Raw genomic sequence first — 18,066 nt, 5'->3', positions numbered from 1 at the left:
AGGGTGTAAATCTTTACGGGAGTAGAAAGCCTCATCTTTCTCCCGCGGAGCAGCTGGTAGTTTCGAACCGCTGACCTTAAGGGTCACAGCCCGATTCGTAACCACTACGCTACCAGAGCTCCTTTAGTACCATACTAGGACTCTGCAAATTACACCTTGAGTGATTACATGACTTCAAATCAATAAGTTAATTGCCAAACACTGTGTGCTGTGGGGGAGAGAGCAGTATAGTCCACGGTCCCTCTAAAAGCTTTCTGTTTAATTTAACACATAATATGACAAAGCAATATGACAGCCTATAAATAAATAGCAGCAAGATTTCTTCTTTTTAAAAAGTTTAACAAAAAAGATATTACAATAATACAAGCAGAATACGGAGTTAGTAAGAAGCCATTTTCTGAACTGAGTAGCTGTCGATGAAGCTACTAAAGATAACAGGAGCAAAGTCTGGGCTGGCCTTAGGACAGATAGATGAAGGACTGGGATTTGTTTCCAACCACCTTCTGCTTCTAGTGCCTGCTATCCCAGTTCTCAGTACCTAAGCCATTTCTAGTCTACTCACAATCTGACCTCCTCTGTGAGCCCGAGCCCAATGCTCCCAGACCCCTTCCCTCAATCTCCACAGAGCTCCCTTTCTTCCAGTAAGCCCAAACTCAGCTAGCAATTGTTGTTGTTTTTAGGTGCCATCGAGTCAGTACCAACTCATAGCAACCCTATGTACAACAGAACGAAACACTGCCCGGTCCTGGGCCAACCTCACAATTGTGCCACACTTGAGCCCATTGATGCTGTCACTTTGCCAATCTATCTCACTGGGGGTCTTCCTCTTTTTCTCTGACCCTCCACCCTACCAAACATGATATCTTTCTCCAGTGACTGGTCCCTCCTGAGAATATGTCCACAGTATGAGAGACGAAGCTTGGCCATCTTGGCCTCTAAGGAGCACTCTGCCTGCACTTCTTCCAAAACGGATCTATTGGTTCTTTTGGCAGCCTATGGCACTTTCGATATTCTCCTCCAACACCATAACTCAAAAGCATCAATTCTTCTACGGTCTTCCTTATTCACTGTCCAGCTTCTACATGCATATGAGATTGCTGAAAATACCATGACTTGCGTCAGGTGAACCTTAGTCCTCAAGCTGTTATCTTTGTTCTTCAACACTTTAAAAAGGTCTTGCGCAGCAGATTTGCCTAATGCAATAAGTCGTTTGAGTTCTTGACTGCTGCTTCCATGAGTATTGATGGTTGATCCAAGAAGAATGAAGTTCTTGACAACTTCAATCTTTTCTCCTTTGATAAGAATGTTGTTTATTGGTCCAGTGGTGAGGATTTTTTTTTCTTTACATTGAGATACAATCCATACCAAAAGCTGTGGTCTTTGATCTTCATCTGTAAGTATTTGAAGTCGTCTTCACTTTCAGCAAGCAAGGTTGTATTATCTGCACATTGCAGGTTGTTAGTGAGTCTTCCTCCAATCCTGATGCCATGTTTTTCTTCATATAACCCAGCTTCTTGGATCGGATTATTTGATCAGTATACAGGTTGAATAAGTATGGTGAAAGAATGCAACCCTGTCACACACCTTTCTTAATTTTAAAACATTCAGTGTTCCTATGCTCTGTTCGAACAACTACTTCATGGTCCAGGTACAGATTTCTCAGCAGTACAATTAAGTGTTCTGGAATACTCATACTTCACAATGTTGTCGTCCATAGCTTGTCATGATCCACACAATCGAAAGCCTCTGCGTAATCAATAAAGCACAGGCTAACATCTTTCTGGTAGTCTCTGCTTTCAGCCAAGATCCATTGGACATCAGCAATGATGTCCCTCGTTCCACATCCTCTTCTGAATCCAGCTTGAACCTCTTTGAATAATTTTGAAAATTTGAGTAATAGTGGTATTAACTGGGCTTTCCTGTTGTTGTTGTTGTTAAGCGCCATCGAGTCGGGTCCGACCCATAGCGACCCTGTACAGGGTTTCCGAGGGTGTAAATCTTTACGGGAGTAGAAAGCCTCATCTTTCTCCCGCGGAGCGGCTGGTAGTTTCGAACTGCTAACCTTAAGGTTCGCAGCCCGATTCGTGGATATTATCCTAACACAGACAGCGTTATACCTCATGACTCATCTGGATATGTTCTTTTTGACAATGAATGCAACACCATTCTTCTTCAATTTGTCATTCCCAGCATAGTAAACCATGTGGTTGTCAGATTCAAAATGGCCAATACCAGTCCATTTCAGCTCACTAATGCCTAAGATAGCGATGTTTATGCATTCCATTTCATTTTTGACAATTACCAATTTTCCTAGATTCATACTTTGTACATTCCATGTTAGCTAGCAATTAGACTGTACAAATTCTTACTACACTGTGAAAGAGACCTTCCCCACTCCCACTCCCAGAACCCCCTGGCCAGTAATTTAAAAAAAGAACCAACAATACTCACCACCACTAGTGCAAGAAGAAGGGTCCACAGCCAGCACAGATACTTTGTGCCCTCTCTCAGTAAGCATTTTTCCAAAATATTCTATAAATGTTGATTTTCCTGCACCAGGGGGCCCAGATAATCCTAAAATGGAAAAAAGACTTAAATACATGAGACTAACACGATGATGAGTTCTAGTTCATTTACTGAATGGAAACCATTAATGTTATTTTAATGTTTCCCAAAGTCATAAATGAAATTAATTTCTTTACCAATTCTGGGTAATAGGGACATGGGAAAAAAAGAATCCTGAGTTCCCTATGTTTATAAGATCCAATTTTAAAAACTATAAAATGTGTCTTACCTCTTTACTATAATGTGTATCTTTTGGATCGGCTTCATTGCTTATATTGTTAATGTACTGAACTTCTACATCTGTCCATATCTTATAATGATGAGTAATTATTCCACCTACCCCAACTGTGTACATTTTATCTTCCCATTAGAAAAGCAATTTATTACTCCAGAGATTGCCAGCGATTAAGAAAATAATTTTATACTTAGAATGAATAAGTTTCTCTCCCCCACCCCATTCCACTCAGTAAATGCTATATAAACCGAATTCTGGGGGGAAAAATTTTTTGTCTAAAGAAAGGAATCAATTCCCCTACCTGGAGAGTTAGAAGACGATGACGGCAGGTAAGAACAGAAACCCTAGAGTCAGTTTGCTGGTTCTCATACTAGTTCTGCCTCTTAAAAGCATACACAAGTTATTTAACCTTTCTAGGCCTTAGTATCCAACTCAAAGTGATCCTGTATAGGGTTTGTGAGCAGCAGCTAGTGGGTTTGAACTGCCAGCCTTGCAGTTAGCAGTCCAGTGCTTATCCTACAGTGTCACACCAGGACTCCTAACAAAACAACAATCTCTTCAGATTGTAGTAAGGATGAAGTGATTCAATGCTTATACTGTGTAGTGTAGTGGTTATGAGTCAGGCTGCTAACCTCAAGGTTAGCAGTTCAAAACTATCAGCTGTTCCGCAGGAGAAAGATGAGGCTTTCTGCTCCCATAAAGATTTACAGCCTCGGAAACCTTAGGTAGGGTTGCTATGAGTCAAAACTGACTCCACGGCACACCACCACCACCATCACCACTGTGTTTAGAATAGCTCCTGGTATATTAAGAGTGGGCTTCCAAAAAGTTTGTGAAAAAATTCTATCTTAACCACAAACTTTCTAAAGCTCCTTCATAGTAAGAGATAAATAGTATATGTTCAATCACCTATATACATAAGCATTTAATTATAATTTAGTCCCAGTATATTTGGTATTATGGGAAGGTTTTGCTTGAATCCTTACCACAATACCCACACCTATCTTCTGAGAATAAACATTTGTTGCTATTGTTTATGATGGTGATAAAATAACTGCAATAAAAACACCGATTTCTTTGGCTTCATAAGACCAGTATGGAAGAATCAGAATAGCACCATAAATTTGAAAGCTGCTAGTTATTTTGTGAAGTGCTACTTAACTCACTAGCAACTTTCTGGATTATTTTCTGTTTAAAGATTTCCTAATATCTGGTAAATAAACGCTGTCATTACTAGACTTTCTCTTTGGAAGTTCCTTGTTTTCTCTGTCTTGATACATAAGGAATGAGTATATATGTGAGTATGTATATATTGCCTAATGTAATGGTCTCAAACAGTGCTCCAGTGCCATAAATGAGGGCAGAAGAGTAATACATGTGAAATATGTGGGCCAGTAGAAATTAATTGGTTAATAGGCTATTTTTGCAATTATCTTTCAAGCGTTTATGCCCAGTCACCCAAAAAAACTAGTGTTCGTTCCAATATCACCAGTAAACTGAGATAAAAATATCAACGTCTAATGTCAAGGAGTTCTGGTAGCGTAGTGGTTACAAATTGGGCTGCTAATCTGACGGTCAGCAGTTCAAAACTACCAGCTATTCCGCAGGAGAAAGATGAGGCTTTCTGCTCCCGTAAAGATTTACAGCCTCAGAAACCCAGTGTAGGGTCACTATGAGTGGGAACGACTCCACGGTACTCAACAACAACAACAATGTCATGCCAGGCAGCTTTTCAAAGGTACTCAGTTAGTCCTCCTAAAATCTCTGCACTACCATTTTGAGTTGTCTTTAGCAAGAAGCTTGGATTAAATCAGTGTTTACTTACCAGGTATTAGGGAATCTTTGAAGCGAAAATGATCCAAAGAGTAGTCAGTGAGTTAACTAGCAGTTCATAAAATAACACTGAGTTCAGCATCATGAAAAGCTCTCATTCTACTGTGATCTGACTTGCTTAATCCCCACCGGTTAAACAGATCTAAACTGTTTTAAAATGCAGAACTTAAAAACATAACACACCGATTTGCAACTGCAGATACAATTTGGTTTTTCAAGAAGCCAAACGACCATATAGTGTTTTTAGACAGATTAGAGACGAATATTATCTCGCTTTTAAAATACATTTTGTATTTAGATGGCTGGGTTTAGAGCAGTACCCAGTGATCCTTATATTTAATAGAAAGTATCTGAAAGAAATGAAATAGAAAGACTATTGAAATACCTAAGAGTACAATTTTGAAGTGACAAGAACAGTGATAGTTGATATAACCACAAAACCAAGAAATCACTTAGATTATTAAGATGAAACTTCAAAAAATAATGAGTCAATTGATTACTAGTTCTTCCAAAGCATCTTTCTGTCCTGGGAACCATAGCAAGATTCTTACTAAAACAGAAATATTACTCTCTTAAAATACGAAGCTTTGGTTCAAATGGCCATGGCTTCGTTTTTTATATAAGAAAACTAACATTTTGCAAAGAAAAGGCATTTAAAATCCATGCATCTAAAATGAAAAGGAAAAAAAAAATCCCCATTAGATGGCAAACTAGAATTATTTTAAAAGCAGAGAAAAATCTAAAGTAATATTTACTGGACAAACTAGGGAAAGAAAACAATAAAAAAGACTAACCCACTCGAAATGCTAGTGGTTTTCCTTTATTTAATTGTTCCTGTTCTCTGTGGTAGACTAATACTTTCTGAAGAAGCACCTGAGCCAACTCTTTTTTCCTGTGGTGAGTTGATTCTATAAGAGTTATGGCCTCCGCTAAGCAGGCCCTTTGTCCTTGGATTAAACCACTATAAAGTTTATCCACAAATCTCCGTTCTTTATCAGAAAGTCCGTCTGTGTGTTCCTTTAAGGTTGTTTGTACACATAATTTTCTCTTTACACCATTTGACAGCAGCATCCACTTTGAACAATGGAATCCAAGAGAATTAAATGGCTGAGCACATGAGATCCCTGATCGGAGATGAGTACTTGAGGGAAAGATGAAGTGGTAACGTCGAAAAGGTGTCCTTAGAAGGCCTTTTATGAGATGCTGATGAGAATGCTGTAGCAGCACCGCAGTATACATTTTGTTTGTGCCTGAAGAAAACACTGGAAGTTTGTGGCTCAGTATGATTTGTGACCTTCCTAGAAGAAAGAAAAACATATTTTTGCCAGTTCATTATACATCTAAGATACTTAACCAGTAAAATTAAAAGTGTAGTATTATTTTCTCCATTTACCAAAACACACATAATCAAGGCTCTTGGTAGAACAAACTGCAGTTCATTAGGGAAAAATTCTTTCTAAAGAGAAAAGACTCCCTATTTGGCTACTGCTAGTATTAAAATAACCCAAACCATGGAACTACTACTGTACTGTAGAGAGCAATTTAAATTAATTAATTTTTTCTTTTTTTTACACAAAAAACCTCCTTTGGGTTAGAAATGTTAAGTCTTGCTTATTTTCTTCTATACATAGACTTATCATCTTAATTAAATGAGGTTGGCTATACCCTATTCCATTTAGGGTATATCCATTCCATTGCAGCTTATACAAAGGATTTAAAACGTCTCTGGTGTTGGCTTTTATTCCTTCTCTACAAAAGATATGTGATTAGTAGTGTGAACACTTGAGGCACATATTTAGATATATTCATGCATTATCACAAGTAGCCCTGTGGACTAGGTACTGGGCTGCTAAACACAAGACTGTTGTTGTTAAGTGTCAAGTTGGTTTGACTCATAGCGACCCTGTAGAGAGAGGGTTTCCAAGGAGCGGCTATGAGTTTAAACCACCGTGACTCAAATCTACCAGCTACTCTAGAAGAGAAAGATAAGGTTGTCTACTCTCGTAAAGATTTATAGTCTCTGAAACCCTGTGGACTCAATATGAGTTGGAATCAACTTGATGGCAGTGAGTTTAGTTTATATATTAACACATTGATTCGGCACAAGAACTGCACCACACACTCACCCAGGAACACAGATACACACAAAGAATGGCCTCGCTTAAGCCAACAAATGACAACCAGAAAAAGGTTTCATGTGAAATGAGCTATGAGGCTTCTGTAGTCAATAGATGTAGTATATCTCAAAGAGAACCCTCCTTATTAAAATGCATCTTCCTAGTCTCCTGCATCAACATTTCAGTAGTACTGTGGGATTAGATGAGGATCCTTTACTTGTTGTTAAGTGCTGTCGAGTCGATTCTGACCCATAGTGACCCTGTACAGGCTTTCCAAGGCTGTAAATCTTTACGGGAGCAGAAAGCCTCATCTTTCTCCCACAGAACAGCTGGTAGTTTCAAACCGCTGACCTTAAGGCTTGCAGCCTGATTCGTAACCACTACACTTTACTTAGATGTACTGATATTCTCCAGTAAGAGACATTGAAAACAGACTCACATACTGAGAGTCTGAGAGTTACAAAGGTTTCTGTCACTCATCCAGAATGATCTCGGGCAGTTTAACCACTCTGGGCCTCGGTTTCCACTTTAAGAAAAGGCAGCTAATAAAGGTACTTACTTCTCTAATATGGTGATTTTGAGAACTAAGTTAGTTACCTCATGTAAAAGGTTTGGACTAGTACTTAAAACAACATATAGTAAGAGCTCAATACACACTAGTAATAGTGGTAGTGTGCCATGGAGTCAGTTCCAAATCATGATGACAATGTATTAAGAACATGTAAGTTTCAGTCAGTAGTTTTGAACTGCTGACCTTGAAGTTTGCAGCCCAAATCGTAATCACTACGCTACCAGACTTCCTGGTTACAAGTTGAGCTGCTAACCTCAAGGTCAGCAGTTCGAAACTACCAAATGTTCCGCGGGAGAAAGATGAGGTGTTCTGCTTCCGTAAACATTTACAGCCTCGGAAACCCTATGCAGGGTCACTATGAGTAGAAACCGACTCCACAGCACATAACCACTACCATGCCATTAAATGCTGCTGCTTTGTTTCCAACTTATAGCAACCCTGTATAGGATTTCCAAAAAGCACCTAATGAGTTTGAACCACCAACCTTGCAGTTCAAACCAATCTTACGGTTGAGTGCTTATTCCACAGCGTCATACCAGGACTCCATTAGCTTTTATTATTATTATATGACCAATTTACAAAACATTAGGACACAGACCTAGTTTCAAGTGGTAAACTAAAATTTACAGAGAAATACACACATAGCATAACCAGTTTGGGCTTATAATTATTTGTAGATTTTGTAGCTACAATGAAAGAAATTTCTTTATTTCTCCAAGATACCTCTCTAAATGGTACTTCAAGGCCAATCAGCATGAAATCAATTGTAGCTAGTAATTACACTAATGGGGAAAAGGTAGAAATATATTAAGATTATTTTTACTATTGAAACGTAATTGCTCACCAGTTTTCCAAAGATGACATTTTTGTGGGGGAGTGGAGTGCTGTTTGCTTCTTAATCTTTATGATTACAATTTATTCAAAATTAATCTTATTCTAAAAGGACAGTGTATCAAAAGATGTAAATTTTTTTTCCTAAAAAACAATTTCAAAAATACACACAGACACACTCCATCCCTAACAAACACACAAAAAGGCATTTAAAACAAAACAACTAGGAGGGAACTGAACATACTTTGGAAGCTCTCATTTAATAATACCCTTGAAGGACTGCCAACCTTGTAGCAGTCCAGTGCTGATCCACACCAGTAGTCTGATACTATGCACCAGTTATTGTTTGATATTAGTCTCCTAGGGTTACTGTTAACATGTTACCACAAACTTGCTGGCTTAAAACCAGAGAAATTTATTCCCTCATAGTTGTGGAGGCCAGAATTCCAAAATTAAGGAGTTGGGGCCATGCTCCCTTTGAAGACTCCAGGAATAATCTTCCCTTACCTTTCCTAGTTCGCTTGTTTAACTTGTGGCTCTCTAACTCCAATCTCTGCCTCTGTCTTCAGGTGACTTTCTCCTCTTCTATGTTTATTGTTTCTTATATGGAAACAACTTATCACTGAATTTGGAGCTCACTGGAAAAATCCAGGATGAACTCATCTTGAGATCCTTAATTTAATTACCTCTGAAAATACACCCTTGCCAACTATGTTATCTATGTTGTTAAGTGCCGTCGAGTCGATTCCGACCCACAGCAACCCTGTATAGGGTTTCCGAGGAGCAGCTGGTGAGCTTGAACTACCAACCTTGCAGTTCAAATGGCTTTGCAGTCCAGCGCATTAACCCACAGTGCCACACCAGGATTTCACTGGCTATCTATAGATCCTGGATATTAGAATGTGAACATATTTTTCTGTCCTCTTATCAGCCCACTACACCTTCTCAGGTGGACTGCCTCATTATTTTATCCTGTATAACATAATTGCAGCACATCAAGAATTCAAAGAATAAAAAATGCCAAGTCCAAACAAAGAACATAACACTACAGGAACAGACAGATTACAGGGGATAGGAAAGAACTAGTGATGGAAGAATCAATGTCAGGACTGGGTCTTAACAGACAAAGAAGTTGAAGAAAAAGAAGGCAGACTTTGCAGGCTGAGGACTTGAATGTGGAAAGTCAAGGTTGGGACCTGCTCTCTTCTCAATCATATCAGAAAAGATGGAGAAATTCAGTGAGGGAGATGCCTGGGGTAAATGGCACTAGTGACAGGAGATGGGACTGGACCAAGATGTAAACTGAAGAGGAGGTGGTGGTGGTGGTGGTGGTTATGTACTGTGGAGTCGGTTCTGACTCATAGCGACCCTGTACAGGGTTTCCAAGGCTGTAAATCTTTATGGGTGCAGAAAGCCTCATCTTTCTCTCAAGGAACAGCTGGTAGTTTCAAACTGCTAACCTTAAGGTTTCCAGCCCGATTTGTAACCACTACACAAAGAGCTGAATACAAATTTTTAAAGATCAACTCATGAAGACAAGGTCAAATAATATAACGAAATGTGCAAAGACCTGGAGTTAGAAAACCAAAAGGGAAGAATATGCTCAACATTATCTCAAGCTGAGGGAACTGAAGAAAAAAATTCAAGCCTTGAGTTGCAATACTGAAGGATTCTATGGGCAAAATATTGAACAATGCAGAAAGCATCAAAGAAGGTGAAAGAATAACATAGAGTCACTATACCAAAAAGAAAAGGTTGAATGTTCAACCATTTCAAGAGGTAGCAAGTGGTCAAGATCCAATGATACTGAAGGAAGAAGTCTAAGGTACACTGAAGACATTGGCAAAGAATAGGGCATGGATAATTGATGGAATACAAATTGAAATCTTTCAACAAACTGATGCAGCACTCGAGGCACTCACTCACTTATGCCAAAAATTTAGAAGACAACTACTTGGCCAACTATTGGAAGAGATCCATATATGTGCCTATTCCAAAGGAATGCAGAAATCATCAGACAATATCATTAATAGTGAACCAAGTACAATTTTGCTAAAGATAATACAAAAATGAATGTAAACATAAAGTGGCAGAGAACTTTCAGAGGTTCAAGCCATATTCAGAAGAGGATGTGGAATGAAGGATATCATTGCTGATGTCATTAGGATCTTGGCTGAAAGCAGAGAATACCAGAAAAATGTTTACCTCTGCTTTACTGACTATGCGAAGGCTTTCAATTGTGTGGATCACGACAAGCTATGGACAACACTGAAAAATATGATTATTCTGGAGCACTTCATTGTGATCACAAGGAACCTGTATACAGACCAAGAGGCAGTTCTTCAAACAGAACAAGGGAACAGAGAACGGTTTAAAATTAGGAAAGATGTGCACCAGGGTTATATTCTTTCACCATGCTTATTCAATCTGTATGCAGAGCAAATAATCTGAGAAGCTGGATTGTATAAAGAAAACCATAGCATCAAGATTGGAGGAAGACTCATTAACAACCTGCAATATGCAGATGATACAACCTTGCTTTCTGAAAGTGAAGAGGACTTAAAATGATTACTGATTAGGTTCAAAGACCACAGCCTTCAGTATGGGCTGCATCTCAATGTAAATAAAGCAAACATCTTCACTACTGGATCAATTAACAACATCCATGCAAAGGGAGAAAAGATGGACATTGTCAAAGACTTCATTTTGCTAGGATCAACCATCAACACTCATGGAAGTAGCAGTCAAGAGAATTCCAAAGCAAAGCCCTGCCATCCTCTGCAGGTAAGGATTCTCCTCTTGTGATGAAGTGAAATCCTCTCATTGGGCAGTGGGTCAAGTAGTGTACCTGACTGTTAATTTTGCTTGGAAAGAGAAATGTCCAGTTGTAATTTTATACTGATTCATTCGTAATTTTTATGAATATATTTCTACATGTTGGTTTATGTGTGTATAGTACAAGCAAGTTGGAAGTTCAAATCCACCCAACAGCTCTGAGGAAGAAAGGCCTAGTGAACCGCTTCTGTCAACAATGTTGTTTCTGCTGTTTTAAGTGTTGTCAAGTTGATTCCAACTCATGCCGACGCTGTAGAGGGTTTCCAAGAGGTAACTGGTGGGTTTGAACGAGGAACCTTGTGGTTACCAGTCTATTGCTTATCCTACAGCGTTATAATAGCCAAGAAAACTGTATGGAGTTTGAAAGATTAGAGAGGAAACTTAGGGGCCATAATAAGCAAGTCAATTAGGAATAACTCAGAAAAGGAGGGTGAAAATGGCTGCGCAATTTAAAGAATATACTCAACATTACTAAATTGTATATGTAGAAACTTGTGAATTACTGTATGTTTTGCTGTGCGTATTGTCAATGACAAAAACAAAATAATATTTGGAAGGAGAACAAAACCCTATAAAATAGTTCTACTCCATTATATATGCAGTCATTATGAGAAGGCGTTAACTCTACAGAGTTGCTAAGTGCCATCGAGTCGAGATCCGACTCATAAGGACCCTGTACAGTGTTTCCAAGGAGCAGCTGGTGAGTTGGAACTGCCAGCCTTAACAGCCCAAACCGACGTTGCAGTTTACTGCATTAACCAGCAATGCCCACCAGAAGTCCACAGTAACTATACCTACATTCATCTATCCTTATTCCTTTAATTATCATATAACATAAGATATATTCACTTTACATCACAGTATTTAAGCTACAGGAGCTCACTGAGAAAAGTGAATATGACCTAAGAACTTTGTATTCTTTTCTGGGGAAAAGGTTAGTGCATTTTCAGTATTACATAGGATAGTTGTATCATATTAGATGGACGTGTGACTGTTTATTGTCTTTATTTGGTGCCAAACTGACAGGGGCTGAACTGTGATGCCTAATTTGGTATCTCAACTTGGCAAGGTTATGGTGCCCAGTTGGTCAAACACTAGTCTAGAAGTTACGTTAAGATTCTTACATGTGATTTACATTTAAATTTGTAGTTAAATCAGTTGACCTTAAGTAATGCAGACTACTGTAACATGTGAATTGGTCTCCTCTAATCAATTGACAAGGAGCTCTGGTGGCACAGTGGTTATGAATCAGGTTGCTAACCTCAGGGTCAGCAGTTTGAAACTACCATCTCTTCCGAGGGAGAAAGATAGGTTTTCTGCTCCCATAAAGATTTACAGCCTTGGAAACTCTGTTCAGGGTCACTATGAGTCAGAACCAACTCCACAGCACATAACCACTACCACCACCAATCAACTGACAACCTTGAGAGCAAAAACTAAGTCTTCTCAACTCAACAAAGAGACTCAAGACTACCAATAGATATTCTGTGGCCTTTCTACTGACTATATGACTAATTTCACACACAAAACTGCTAGTATTGGCAGCCTGTTACATCACCTATGGATTTTGGACTTGCCAGCCTCTACAATTGTACAAACCAATCCCTTAAAATCAATCTCTTTCCCCATACATATCTATAGATATACATATATAAATATATATAGCTCTAGATAGATATACAAGGAGCTCTGGTAGAGCAGTGGTTACGAATCGGGCTGTGAACCGCAAGGTCAGCAGTTAGAAACTACCAGCTGTTCCACGGGAGAAAGATGAGGCGTTCTGCTCCCGTAAAGATTTACAGCCTTGGAAACCCTGTATGGGGTTGCCATGAGTCAGAACCGACTCCACCACCACCACCATATAGATATACACATAGATAAATAAGTCGTGGTGTGGTACTATATGCATTAATGTGCTGGATGGCAAGGTCGGTTTGAATTGCAAGGTTGGTGGTTCAAGCTCACCAGCCACTCCGAGGAAACCCTATACAGGGTCATTATGAGTAGGAACTGACTTGAAGGCAGTTAACAACAACAACATATATGGAGAAAGAGAAAGACTGATTTTAAGGGATTGGTTCATACAGTAATGGAGGATGGACTCCTGGTTTGGCGCTGTCAGATCAGCACTGGACTACAAACCACAAGGTTGGTGGTTCAAACCCACCAGCTGCTTCTTGAAAACTCTAGACAGGGTTGCTATTAGTTTGAACTGACTTGACACTTAACAACAGTGTGTGTGTATATATATATATATATATATATATAATATTATATTATTATTATTATTTTTTTTAAGTTTGAGTAACAATTTTTACCTGTTTGATCTAGGAATATCTACTAAAAACATTTTCCCTTCTAAGTTCCCATTTTGAATTAAGGCATTTTTTGACATTTAACCAATGTTCCAAATTGGAAAAACAAAAAGATAAGTTTTTAAGAAACCAAACTTAGTAACACAGATTCACTAGACGAAATCTATCCATTTATAATATGTAAACAAGTTCTAAATCAGGTGACTGAAAAGTATCTACTGACTAGTGTCATGGATTGCTTTAATAAGTAAAACAGCAAATTCTTACAAAAATTACCTTACAGTGTTTCTCAAGGCATCCATGCCAACTATCTGACAAGCCTAAGGTTCATTGTTGTTGTTGTTATGTGCCGTGGATTTGGTTCCAACTCATAGCAACCCTTTACAGGATTTCCGATGCTGTGAATCTTTATGGGAGCAGAAAGCCTCATTTTTCTCCCGAGGAACAGCTGGCAGTTTCAAACTGCTGACCTTGCGGCTCGCAGCCCGATTTGTAACCACTACACTACCAGAGCTCCTTACAGCCTATAGAGAGCTATCTAGAGGTATATAATTCCAGGTTTTGACAATTTCTGGGTGTCCCCAATATGTCTGCACTGTGAAAATGGCAGAGCAACACTGACTAATGCTTACTGCAGTGAGGTCTTATGTACTGACTTCCTCACAGCAATCCTAGTGGAGGTGATAGCCCAATCCTGGTGAGGCTGAGAAACCTTAGCTTATTTGACATATACCTCCTAACTGGTCACAGCACTAGGGAAAAAATTCAGATTTCCTAATTCCAAATCCACAGTGTCACCTCTGGATTGTTGTATTCAAAAAGACGCATGGTATTTTAATGTGGTGAATTACTTATTATGGGCCTTCCACCCACAGTCTTTATAATTCCCACAAAATGAATGGGTGGTGATGGTGGTGGTTAAGCAATGTCAAGTCGACTCATAGTGACCCTGTATAGGGTAACCAGGGAGCAGCTGATGGGTTTGAACCACTGACCTTGCAGTTAGCAGTCCAGTGCTTATCTTACAGTAAGCTTAGCTTATCTTACAGTGCTTATCTTATCTTACCAAGACTCCAAAATGACTCAGCAGAACTATGCAAATGTGAGCTATCTGTGGCCCATTAAAAGGAACATGGCATCCTTGTAGGAGTGAGACTATTCAGTGGTCATTGGTCAGTATTGTCATCGTTGTTGTTGTTGTTGTTAGGTGTCATCGAGTCAGTACCGACTCATAGCGACCCTATGCACAACAGTACGAAACATTGCCCGATCCTGAGCCAATCTCCCAATTGTTGCCATGCTTGAGCCCATTGATTCTGTCACTTTGCCAATCCATCTCGCTGGGGGTCCTCCTCTTCCTCTCTGACCATCCACCTTACCAAACATGATATCCTTCTTCAGAGACTGATCCCTCCTCACAATATGTCCATAGTAGGAGAGACAAAGTCTGGCCATCCTGGCCTCCAAGGAGCACTCTGGCTGCACTTCTTTTAACTCAGATCTGTTGGTTCTTTTGGCAGCCCATGGCACTTTCAATATTCTCCTCCAACACCATAACTCAAAAGCATCAATTCTTCTGTGGTCTTCCTTATTCACTGTCCAGCTTTTGCATGCATGTGAAGTTATTGAAAATACCATGGCTTGGGTCAGGTGCACCTTAGTCCTTGCCATCCTGCTGTTGTTGTTAAGTGTCATCAAGTTGGTTCCGGCCCACAGTGACCCTGTATAGGGTTTCCGAGGAGCGAGTGGTGAACTTGAACTGCTGACCTCGCAGTTCAAATGGCTTTGCAATCTGATGCATTAGCCCACAGCACCACACCAGGACTCCTTGCTATCATAGTAGGCTTAAAATGAGACATCTCAGATGTGGAAAGGGGGATTTCACTACCATCAAAAAGGGCCAAGAGTGGAGTGCTTCCTTTGGACTGGAGGTCCCTTCTTGATCCAGGAACAATGCACTGACACCAGACACTGTGAGGTGGTGAGAAGCAGTGGTCACAGCAGAGGCAGCAGAATGGAGACCAGCACTAAGACAGAGTGGTGAGCTTCTCAGCTCACAGAGCAAGAAAGTTGTGTGCCTGTGGGACAGGAAGCTTGCTGGCAGAGTGGGGTGTATTAGGGCAATTAATCGGCAAAGCCAAAAGAGGTTGGTAACATTTGCCAGAGCAGGGCAGAGGTCAGGCCAAGGGGCCAAGGGCTAGAGAGAGGCGTGCTTGTAGGCTTGGCTGAGAAGAGGCTATTCTGATTGCAAAACTGCATCCTGAGTGTTCCTGAACCTGAATTAAAACAAACCTCATAATTGTTAGTATTGTCTGGGAGTTCTGTATGGCTATTTCAACAAATTACCAAATCCAGTAGAGAAGTATGTAGCAGTGCTGTGGGATGGGCAGTTGGTGTCAGAATTGATAAAAAGACTGGAGGGACTAGAGGATGGAGACATAGGAATTAGTCTTGGGAGGCTGATTCTGATGATACTGATTCTCTTCCTCTTCCTTTGTGAACTGAGAAATCAGATGCTGCTACTTTTACATGTGCTGTGCCCAAACAAAAGGAAAATCAAATTACCCTTAAATGTCACAACTCTGTCAGGCTGTTTACTTTTTTTTTTTGGCATAGACTAACATGAAAACTGGTGTGGGGCACTATGGAATAAACACTAGATTGCTAACCACAAGGTCAGTGGTTCAAACCCAAAAACTGCTCCTCAGAAATACTATCCTTGGTTACTACACGTTAAAGCCAACTCAACGACACTTAACAACAATAGCAACATGAAAATTCAGTTAACATTGCCTTGCAAATCTTATCAATTGTTGTTGTTGTTAGGTGCCATACAGTGGGTACCAACTCAAAGCAACCGTATGCACTAACACAACGAAACACTGTCCCGGCCCGTACCAATCTCACAATCTTTGCTACACCTGAGCCCACTGTTGCCACCACTGTGCCAATCCATCTCATTGGGGGTCTTCCTCTTTTTCTCCAACCTTCTACTTTATCAAACATGATATCTTTCTCTAGGGACTGGTCCCTCCTGATAATATGTCCAAAGTATGACAGATGAAGTCTAGCCATCCTGGTTTCCAAGGAGCATTCTTGCTGTACTTCTTCCAACATAGATTGGTTTGTTCTTTTGGCAGTTCATGGTACTTTCAATATTCTCCTCCAACACCGTAACTCAAATGCATCAATTCTTCTACAGTCTTTCTTATTCACTATCTAACTTTCACATGCACATGAGGTTACTGAAAATACCATGGCTTGAGTCAGGGTCACATTAGTCCTCAAACTGGTATTTTTACTCTTCAACACTTTAAAGAGGTCTTGTGCAATACGTCATTTGATTTCTTGCTACTTCCTGAGTGTTAGTGCTACTGCTACTTCCATGAGTGTCAGTGGTTGGCATGAGCAAAATGAAGTCTTTGACAATTTCAATCTTTTCTCCATTTATATGGATGTTGTTAATTGGTCCAGTAGTGAGGATTTTTGTTTTCTTTACATTGAGGTGCAAACCCATACCAAAGGTTTTGGTCTTTGATCGCTTTCAGCAAGCAAGTTGTGTCATCTGAATATCACAGGCTGCTAATGAGTCTTCCTCTAATCCTGACGCCACAGTTTTCTTCATATAATCCAGAGTTTCTTGGATTATTTGCTCATCATGCAGATTGAATAAATATGGTGAACAAATGCAACCCTGTGAAATGCCATTCCTAATTTTAAACCATTCGATGTTCCCTTGTTTTATTTGAACAACTGCTTCTTGGTCTACGTACCAGTTCCTCATGAGCACAATTAGGGGTTCTGGAATACTAATTCTCCGCAATGTTGTCCATAGCTTATTGTGATCCACATAATTGAAAGCCTTTGCATAGCCAATAAAGCAGAGGTAAACATCTTTCTAGTATTCTCTGCTTTCAGCCATGATCCATCTCACGTCAGTAATGATATCCCTACTTCTGAATCCAGCTCAAACTTCTGGAAGTTCTCTGTTAATGTATGGTTGCAGTCATTTTTGTATTATCTTTAGTAAAACATTACTTGCATGGGATATCAATGATAATATCCAATGATTTTTGTATTCCATTTGGTTACCTTTTTGGAATGGGCACAAATACAGATCTCTTCCAGTAAACCGGCCAGGTAGTAATCTTCCGAATTTCTTGGCATAGATGAGTGAGTGCCTTCGGTGCTGCATCGGTTTGTGGAAAGATTTTAATTTGTATTCCATCAATTCCTGGAGCCTTGTTCTTTGCCAATGCCTTCCATGTACTGTGGCCTTCTTCCTTAAGTATCATTGGCTCTTGATCATATACTACCTCTTAAAATGTTTGAACAGTGACCTTTTCTTTTTGGTACCATGCTTCTGTGTATTCCGTCCATCTTCTTTTGATGCTTTCTTCATCATTCAGTATTATGCCCATAGAATAATTCAATACTACAAGTTGAGGTTTGAATTTTTCCTTCAGTTCCCTCAGCTTGAGAAATGTTACGCTTGTTCTTCCCCTTTGGTTTTCTACCTCTAGGTCTTTGTACATTTTCTTATAATATTTGGCTTTGTCTTCTTGAACTGACCTTTGACATTTTCTGTTCAGCTCTTGTACCTCCTCACTTCTTCCATTTGGTTTAGTATCTCTACACTAGAGAGCAAGTTTCAGAGTCTCTTCTGACATCCATTTTGGTCTTTTCCTTCTTTCTTGTGTCCTTTATCAGTAGGAAAGCCCAATGATGTATTAGGTGACAGACTATTTCAAATAAAAAATCTAA

General features: G+C 39.6%; 1 protein-coding gene across 1 annotated transcript in view; it reads right to left on the bottom strand.

Moving 5' to 3' along the window:
- Window positions 1–5,906, bottom strand: part of MMAA (methylmalonic aciduria (cobalamin deficiency) cblA type) — a 19,597-nt gene extending 13,691 nt beyond the window's left edge. The window contains exons 1-2 of the mRNA XM_006872272.1: window positions 5,428–5,906; window positions 2,452–2,574 (exon numbers count right to left, since the gene is read on the bottom strand). Of these exons, the coding sequence (XP_006872334.1) occupies window positions 2,452–2,574; window positions 5,428–5,872 (568 nt within the window). The 5' untranslated portion in view covers window positions 5,873–5,906. The remainder of the gene's footprint in view (window positions 1–2,451; window positions 2,575–5,427) is intronic.
- Window positions 5,907–18,066: the final 12,160 nt, after the last annotated feature.

This window comes from Chrysochloris asiatica, unplaced genomic scaffold (genome assembly GCF_000296735.1).
Source record: "Chrysochloris asiatica unplaced genomic scaffold, ChrAsi1.0 scaffold00190, whole genome shotgun sequence".
NCBI classification, from domain to species: Eukaryota; Metazoa; Chordata; class Mammalia; order Afrosoricida; family Chrysochloridae; genus Chrysochloris; species Chrysochloris asiatica.
Note: the sequence above shows the minus strand (reverse complement) of the source record. Positions and strands in the feature narration are given on the sequence as shown.